The sequence below is a fragment of the Ostrinia furnacalis genome, unplaced genomic scaffold (assembly GCF_004193835.3).
Source record: "Ostrinia furnacalis isolate ACB-3 unplaced genomic scaffold, ASM419383v2 OfSCF3549, whole genome shotgun sequence".
Taxonomy (NCBI): Eukaryota; Metazoa; Arthropoda; class Insecta; order Lepidoptera; family Crambidae; genus Ostrinia; species Ostrinia furnacalis.
The window spans coordinates 83,386-92,998 of record NW_021133788.1 but is presented as its reverse complement, the minus strand read 5'-3'; the positions used below and the strand labels follow the sequence as shown (position 1 = coordinate 92,998).

The window sequence follows — 9,613 nt, the reverse complement described above, 5'->3', positions numbered from 1 at the left end:
CACGATGACCCAAACTTCATGATGCACCAACATTCTTACCTATATTGGGAGCATTGAAAAACTTTCAGCTTTTATAATAATGACGTATGTCTGGCGCTCGCTAGCTCTTATTCCATTAGGTTCGATTCCTGGGAGTGTTAACAATTCCAACATCTGGCGCTAATTTATTTTAGAGAGATTAAAAGGAAGTCTAATTAAGATGTTAAGTTTAAGAAATAATTAATAATTTATAAGTAACTTAAATTAGCCTACTTACTCGTATATGGAGCTTGTTGTTATTATATTACTTGCTAATTAATAATTTATTCGGTTCACATGATTATCTTATTAAGTGCGATAATGTTACGGAAAAGAAATACATAATATCCTATTACATGTCTCGCGTGAAGTCTTTGCCTATTTATGGAAAACCTATACAATCAAATATAAAATTTCTTTATAACTAAGATAATTTACATTGCTACATCCTAATTGTTAAATGATTACTATTAATAGCTACAAGCCAGCGGTGTTATAATTAAATAAAAATAAGTAGTTAGATAGATAAGGCACATGCTACAATTTTATTACTTTCAAAACTAACAGGTGTTTAGAATTTATTACAAAACATGAATCGAGCTCAGCTGCATCTAGGAAGCTCATAAATATTTATATCTATGTTTATTTCCTTTACATGCAATTTATTTTAATGAAGATGTAAGCCAAATTGGATTAAAATTCAGTTTCAGTTTTTACATGAGAGTTCCTTTCATAAAAACATCTCATTTCATAATGTTTTTCAGGAGTAAAAAAATACTAATGTTCAAATATAAATCTCTATTACAAAATATTCAATTTAATATGAGGTTGTGTATTTTTTTTTATCATATTACGTTTTGAAGCATCACCAAAACAAAATTTTCAGCCAAAACGTTAACTGGCAGAAATGCCGGCATTAAGTTCGCTTTATATTTTAAAGGCTTTAAAATAAATTAAAAAAAAATTTACTAATCGGGAATAAAAATTTAGGCTTCAAAAACCCGCTGCCAGGAGCGAGCGTAGCAAACTTCCCGCGTGAGTAAGGTCGCCCTCTGTCCTATATAACGACATCTTGCGCCTGCGTCGACTTAAAGCCCAACTCACGCCCCGAGCGCCAACATCAAACTCCGTACGTTAAAAAAATCATTAAAATCGACGCTACGGTCTTGCGAAATACATAGTGGTTGTGATCTATCAGTGCAGTAGGGATTGTACCACCACTTTGGTTGCAGACGGAGTGGTCAACGAGCAGTCAGTCGCCGGCCCGCGCATCGCAGTGCGTAACGCAACCAGTGTACCGTGACAGTGCATAACTTATATACAATGACCAACTACATCAAAATCGTAAGTTTTATTTATTTATATCGTTATAAAAGCTAAAAAAGTTTCATACTTAGTTTAATAAGCTCATTAAAAAAAATAAGTTTCATAGGACGCTTAAAAAAAGCCATACGTTTACTTATTACAAAAGCAAAAAGGATTAAGTATGACCACTTTTGTGAAGTTAATTAGATTTTTTGAGGAAATATAATTTTAATTTGGTTCCTGAAAAAAAAAAAGTTCAAAAGTGTAAAAATTTAACATAAGATCGATTGAATATTAATAACGCAATAATTATGTCATATTAAGTATTTATGTGCATTTTATGTGAAATAGTAAGCTGCGGATCTCGACAATAAATTATAAATTTCAATAGCTACGACCTCATAAACGTTGATACCGATCGTAACTCAGGCTTAACACGACGTATCCTAAGAATGCGAAATTGACAATAATTGTTAAGTATCTAAAGGCCAATTAAAGTGACACTGAGTTGCATTCAAAGTTTTCAAAGTAACAATGGAACACAATCGGGGTATCTTAGTAGGTACCGAACAATAGTTCATCGGACTTGACGTTTGACACCGTTTGCTGGTCACTTCCCACGAGGTTTATACCTCGTTAAAATTATATCACACCATTATTCATTAACTGCAGTTTTCAGACAGTGTAACATTGATGACAGTTATAACATAGACATTGAGGATTAACTACTTCTTATTATTTTATAGAAGTGTGACTTTGTTGTTCAAACACTGGTTTGTTGCACCAGCTGTGACAGTAGAGAACGGATCATGACAACAAAATATAACATTGTTATTTTTCATAAAGTAAAAGTAATTCAAACTTCACATTTAAACATGAATTCAATATTTAATAATTATCGTTTAAAGTTTGATATTTTCCACCGCTTTTCCAGTTACAACTTACAATTAAAGTAACTCTCCTCTCCATAAGTGGTCTGGAAGAGATTGTGTTAGTTACAAACAAGACTGAATAAATTTTGCTTTCTTCCTTTAATACTTTGCGATCTTAAGAAGTAGGTATATGTCTTTGATTTTATCAATACAAATACATCGATGCTTTGTCACAGTCTCGCAATGAAACGGCTTGCCTCAAAGTGCCAGACACCGTACCCAGACAGCGACCCATTCACTGATACAAATCAATATTTACCAATTTACGTTGCGGCGATTACCCAAACTAATTGATTGTCTTTTAATTAGTCATTATGCTCATTAAGTGGGCAGTGTCTAAATCATCTACGAAAGATGGTTCCATCATACTTAATGAAGTTAAACAAATTGCTATACTAACTATTCGGGGAGCGGAGATCGAGTTAATAACATAATAAAATTAATTGTGTGGCAACACTTAATCCATTAAGATTGATTGTATGATCACTATCTGGTACGTTGTTGCCATAAACAAATTAGTAATTAAATGTTTATGGCTTACAATAAACCTTTTTAATGACTGTTTAATAAAATTCGTAATCCTATTAGGAAACTTAGGGCTTCTTCCTGAAAGAAAAGAATATAATAAAAAGTTACGCAAGAAAATTGTTATGCTGAAGAAAGTAATACATAGTTGGAAATTTATAAGTATTTATTCCCTACTTTAAAGTAAAACTAATAAGTTGTCTAACACAGTTTTATAATCGAAAATATTTTACTATAAAATAAGACAAAATAATGCAACTGAAACGAGAATAAAAGCTTATAATAGATAGAGTTCTTTTATCATAAAGACAACTGAACTGAAATACTTTTTGCTACTGAAAGTGCCTAGTTATTTCGGTGAACTGTTTTCATGGTCAAGCAACAGCTATTATTGTTATCTCCAATGCACTCGTTATAAAACGATTTGTGCAAAAAATACCTTTGTTTGGAGCATTTTTAAACTTAAACTAGTAGCGATATTTCAATCAGCTTAGCATTTTCACAAACCAATCAGGATTAGGGGTTTAGTAAACTTTAGAAATGTTATAAACCCATAAAATACATTGATTTTAAAATCAAGCTTTGAATTTTTTTACGGGGATTATACTTACTAATCATAGAATATTAATAAAAGCATTAATTATGAAAGTGTTTGATTATTAACTTACCTACATATTTTACGAGACAAAATATTTTTCATATTATAACGATTACGAGTACATTACTACTAAATTAATAGATTAAGACGTCGTATTTATAGATATGTAATGTGCTGTCAATCAATCAGTAATTTCTTATTAAATTAAGAATGTACTGTTATTATGACATAAAAAGTATTCTATACACATTTTAAAAAATCTTTTCTAGAAAGTCTTTACAATTTACTGGAGTTTAAAGAACTTTTGTATCGATTAATATTATAGATTTGGAAATCTCTCATTATGTATTGTAGAGTATTGATTAATTATTATGTTTACTATAGTAACCTTGTTCAGGAGGATCTATTCAGGTTTATTCGCACCAGTATTTCCTATTTAGGCGAATTTACTATAAGGATATTGTTGTAGATGTAAATCTAAATACTGTCGTAATACGTTCCGGATTTCAACAATTTAGACATTTAAATTTGATACTGTCGTCGAGTTTGCGGATTTCCTCGTATAGACGACAGCACATCTAGTTAATCACTGTGATATCTTATGTCTTACGTCTTATTTTGCAGTAAGAATCTATAGTCTGATGTGCAGTTGATTATATTGTCGTTGACAAACGGAGAAACAATTGACAATCGGTTTACAGTTATGTAGCAATTTTTTTGTGGCATTTCATAGAGTTTTTTTTAGTTATAAAATATCCTTTGAGATTTTGTTTAATTTTAGATGTAAATAGAGATAAAGTCACTTGTGCCTGTTTTCACCATCAATCCTAATTTTTAAGTTACCCATATGAAAACTGTACTTTGTACAGTTTTCATATGGGTAACTTAAAAATTAGGAACTGAAAACTGTACAAAGTACAGTTTATTGCAAGCAAGCAACATTCCTGTTTGTTACCATAGGGGTCACTTAAAAATTAGGGATTGATGGTAAAAAACGGACATAAACCTATTTAACCACGTAACTAGACAACCTATTATTTCAGCGTTGTTCAAAAAATACCGTGTATTCGTAACAGGGTATTTTCCGTAAGAGCAAAGTGCCGTTATTATGTGACTATTTATTACCCTTGTTCTGAATCTAAGTAGGTATGATATCTGCGCTCCGTAAATGTTACAAATGCGGCACTTGTAAAGACGGCTACTGACTAGATCGAGTCAGCAACAGATTTTAACGATAAAAAAATAAAGGGAAAGAAAATTAAAAAAAAAAATCTTTAAAAAATATTTTTTGTTTGTACAGCAAAGTACATCAATGTTATCATCATCATCAATGTGTTTTTTTGGTACCTTATTCTTCCATTTCGGAAAAATGACACAAATGGCGTGTCTTCTAGTAAAATATTACTATTTCAGTTTTACGAGAACGTATCCATTATGTGGCAATTTTATCTGTAACACTTTAATACCTAGTAATAAGGCCTCTTTTTATATGACAAAGGAATCTTAGTTTACTGCCCATCTCCCTTCACTTAAAGCTGGAATTAAATCACGTCTAACGCGAGCTCGTTAGCACTGTTGGAGCCCATTACATTACTTGACAAACTACATGAGAGGCGTAAAATTAATTGATTGCAAAACTTTATACAGGGTGTTAGGGAGAAGTTGGCGTAGGTAGAGTTTTTAACTATGAACAGACTATACCATGTCGTTACCATCTTTTTTACCAGATTTTCTTTTCTTTTTAAATGTGACTCTACAAGGAGCACGCTTTTCATGCAACAGCCTCTCACAAATACAGGTCAAAGAAAATCACAAAATATGCACAACCATTATAAAAGTGTGTATTTATTGCCAGTTGGTGTTGAAAAAATATGGAAAATTCTTAATTCTAGGAAATTGCACTTGCTTTCAAACATCTTGCCTTTGTTTCACATACAACCTGTATAAACATACACTCTGAAATCATGCTTACATCTATAATTTCCACAAGAGTAGAATTAACTCGATAAGATGCTCTAGATCTCAAGATAAGTACGCGATTGCACCTGGTTTGAATAAATTATACTTGGCGAATTCCAGTAGTACAAATAAGCAAGGAAGGCCAAATATTTTGCATTCTAATAACTAGAAGGTGATTACCATCAAGACTTTTTGTCATCATTAGTTTCATGGCGCATCTTATTCGCACCTATGTATCAGTATATATCTACTCATCGGTAGATAATATAAATGTAGAAAATTTATTAGTTATTTAAATAGGTCATGCCCTTCTTCGACTTAAAGTGAGTTTCTTCTCAGCACTTGTTCATTTTTTTAAATTTCTGTACATTTTGTGATAATAGTGGCTAGAGTCGACAGTTACCCTTAGTTTAAATGAGCTTGTTTTGGGGTTACTATTTACTTAGATAGTTACATTGTTTTAATAATGGGTCCATTGCGAAATAGCTGTTTCCATTAAACAAAATTCAAAAGAATGACAGTTAAATGTCATTTTTCAGTTAGTTCTGTCCAATTTTTAAAGTCTAGTGTCTAGTTGCGATGGCACTACTAAGATATTTTGTCGGTTTTCACAATTATATGTAACGTATTAATTGGAGAACGTGTATTTGTTAAGCGTTACTTAACGTATTTTGCTTTTCACTGCTCAAGCTTCCTAGTTGGGAAATGTTTGACATTGTGTACTTGTTTGGATTAAACTTATGCATAACCTAACTGATGTCAGTTATTTCGGCTAGTGTACCTAGTTATTGTAAAATCTTATTTATTGTATTTATTTTTAATTCAATTATGCTCTTATTTATTGCTCGATAACAATATTAATCAAAAATTTTACTCATTCGTTACAAGGTTACTTCCTTTTTGAATATTACATTCAATATTTATATTTTACGGACATTTTTACCAAATAACATTCCCCTTTTAATACTCACTAAAAGTACACAATGAAAAGTCGCCAATAGGAAGTTGCAACGTAAAAGGGCCTATCTTAAAATGTGATGTTTTATCTATTGCCGCAACTAAACTCCTTCCTAATATACAACCAGCAGAAATATTTATTGAAGTAGGCGATAATAAGTATTGTAATTCGGCCAAGGGTGCTCGAACGGAATCATTCTCACGATTCGTATGTGCGAGATAACGTATTTTTGTGTTAGCCGGTTTTAACGCTCAAGTTCGCGCCGATACACTTGAACTTGAAGTTAACAATAGGTTAATTAAACGCTTACTTTTAGCAGTTTATAATAATGATTTCTAATACATAATTATTTGGTTAATCAATTTGCTCTTTTAGAGCAACCGTTTGCGTAGTCTTGTGTGGTGTTCTCTTCTGATTTAACTGTCTTATTTGCGATAAGTTCAGTTTTAACTCCTTTAATTTTTTTTGACAAAATCTACGTTAACTAGTATTGACTTTTTACATCAATAATATAATTATATCACATCGAGGTTGACTAAAAGAACTTGGTTCTTTGAGTTATTAACGTAATATTTACATTTTTAAACAGCTAGTGACAATCACATCGTCAGTAAAAAGTTGTGGTTTTCACAGCTGTTTTTGTGGTCAGCATATTATCAGCGTGCAAAATTGTAAAACCCGAAGGATTTTAAACATTAAAGTCCATGAAATATAAGGCAAAATCAATTGATGAGAGTAACTTTTTGGTAAAACGTTGGGCGACTACATTAACGTAATCTGTGCGTTCATTAGCGCACGCTCGTGCTTGATGATCATTTGTCTCTGGTTCGGATTAGGCGGGAAAAAACGACATTCGGTATTAACGGGTGAATGACCCAATTAGGTATTAATGTACAATGTAATAAAATTGTGCTGTTTGATTTTCCCGCGGCGCACGTGCTTTGGTTTTCACTATTAGAATGATGACACGGCGCGGTGTATAAGGGCGTAAGTGCAAATTTAGATTTTTCTCTGAATTCCAAAATAATGAAGCTTGCTATGGTATACCTATTCTGAAACAGCACTAAAAATTTAAATTCCAGCCTGTGTTTGGTTAAATTTAAATATGGAGACCGATCCTGGTTGAATTTAGCTGAACTTTGAATAGAATCTTGAACCTCAATTTATAATACGGGCTTAAAATCCGTTAATGGTTTTTGCTATTAGCTTAGTAAGTTATTTTTAGATATTACTAGGTATGATAAAAACGGCAAAAACTATTGATATGATGACCGCAGTAGTCAGCAGCCATAGGGTTTTTATTCGGGGAGTCTTAAATTATCTTAAAATCAAGAAGTACCTACATTATTATGTTTTGCAATATTTTTAAGTATCTCGAGTGGATTGTTTCTAATGTAAATAAATAGACATTCCTAATTTAATGCACTGTTGAGACATTAGTTTCAGGGACTAAGCTTTATAAAAAAGGTAATTATAACCATTTTTCATAGCTATTGCTTTTTACGAGTCTTTTTATATCACCAGATTAGGCTTTAAATTTTTAGGAATACGGTGTCCATGAAATTTAATATCAGCGGACTTAGCCTAGAAACGCTAACAACCACAACTATTAAATCGCTCCGGAAGAAGTGTCATTATTGTCATTAGGCAATAAAACTAAATTCGCGTCATAATGACATAATAAAGACATGCCAGTAATAAAGACAAAAACGGCACGTGACAATTTGGCGTCGCCTTGGACGATGCACTCGCTGCGGTCGAAGTAATAGGCCAGTAATAACAAGCTTTGTCCGACTGTGGCCCAAAAGTTGCGTAATGCGTTTGCCGAACGCTCCACATAATATTTACCCGTGGAAAGCGAAATTCCGTTATTTATACGTTACCAAAGATTCGTTTGTGTAATAGTAATAACATCGGAATCATCGCCTTTTTTGCGTGTGTCTTAATGTTATGTAATGACTTAGCGTTTTCCGTAGTGTTTTCAATTTCATCTTGTTGTAATTCTGTCTCATTTGAATCTTGAAAAGGGCATTATACTTAAGTCACGAACTAAATGATATGCAGTCACAACAAGATCTTATTGTTGTTTTTACGCAACGTGGTAACTGTTATTGTATTATGCATATCTACAATCTTTATGCTCTGCTACTTAGGCTGGTAATATATTTCGGAGTCCATTACAAGTGTAAAGTTATGGCCTTTTGGCCGATTGACTTTAATTCCCTTGGCATACAGTAACATAGGTACATGAGTATCCAAAGTAACTACGACGTGAATCAGTCTGGTTACTGGTATTGTTTTCAGGACTATTTAACAGTCGCAGTTTCCTTCACGCCGTGTCACGCTTGACGCTCTACATACACATCTTACAGTTGTCAATTTGTGTCACAAATGTCACATCACGCATCAGCTAATCCAAGTCTAGCTTCTTTTGAATCAAGCGATTCAATGAGGGTTTTCGCGATTGAAAAATCCGCCAGATGGCAATACGTAGACGCGAGGTCCAAATGCTGCATGATTGGTTTTTTTTAACATGAGATTGACAGATATGTCAAAATCCACCAATCACGCAGAATTTGGACCTCGCGTCTACGTATTGCCATCTGGTGGATTTTTCATCGCGAAAACCCTCATTGGCGATTGATGATTTGACACTCGATGACCGCCGACGAATAAACCCTACTACGGCCCTAATACCACGTTAGTGACACCATGTAATTGTGAATGGACGTATTTCCATTGTAGGATGTCCCATTTCCTCCTAGAATTTTCTGGCTCTCGGCCTCTGAATAGAGCCAAGGTGAATCTAAATGTGCACTTGCTATGTTTTAATGTGTATACAGGCCTTGTCATTGTGTGTATTTACATTATTTACATAATAGCTAGCCTCGCCGATTCTGCATTTTCTATCTAATAGCTGTTGGTATTTGAAGTTTTCATATACCTATTCAGATTTTCTTTGAAACTGGTTTTCTTGTTATTTATTCTGACAGCAGTTAATGATTTAGAGACCAGTAATTTTTGTAACTAAGTGCTTCTACATTGTAATATAAGGGAAAATTTTTATTTTACTATTTAACGTAATATTCTAACCTACTGGCCTTCTGTAAACAGGTCGAAGAATAAAAAATAGTAACATCTCCCCAAATATTTTTCTCGTTAAATGACATAAATCATACTTATCTTAATGAAGATATAGCCATTTTAAAGTCAGTTGCGAAACTGTTACATATTTATCCGATACGTGTACAGGCCATGACTAAGGTCACGTGACCAGTATTTGCGAGTAAACATCATCTGTTTGTATAACCATACTTG

General features: G+C 32.9%; 1 protein-coding gene across 1 annotated transcript in view; it reads left to right on the top strand.

Annotated features, from left to right (window-relative positions):
* The first annotated feature begins 1,081 nt into the window (after positions 1 to 1,081).
* The window catches only part of LOC114357998 (uncharacterized), a 54,675-nt gene continuing 46,143 nt past the window's right edge, over positions 1,082 to 9,613 (top strand). Inside the window, exons 1-2 of the mRNA XM_028311848.1 lie at positions 1,082 to 1,147; positions 1,251 to 1,362. Coding sequence (XP_028167649.1) covers positions 1,342 to 1,362 — 21 coding nt within the window. The 5' untranslated portion in view covers positions 1,082 to 1,147; positions 1,251 to 1,341. The remainder of the gene's footprint in view (positions 1,148 to 1,250; positions 1,363 to 9,613) is intronic.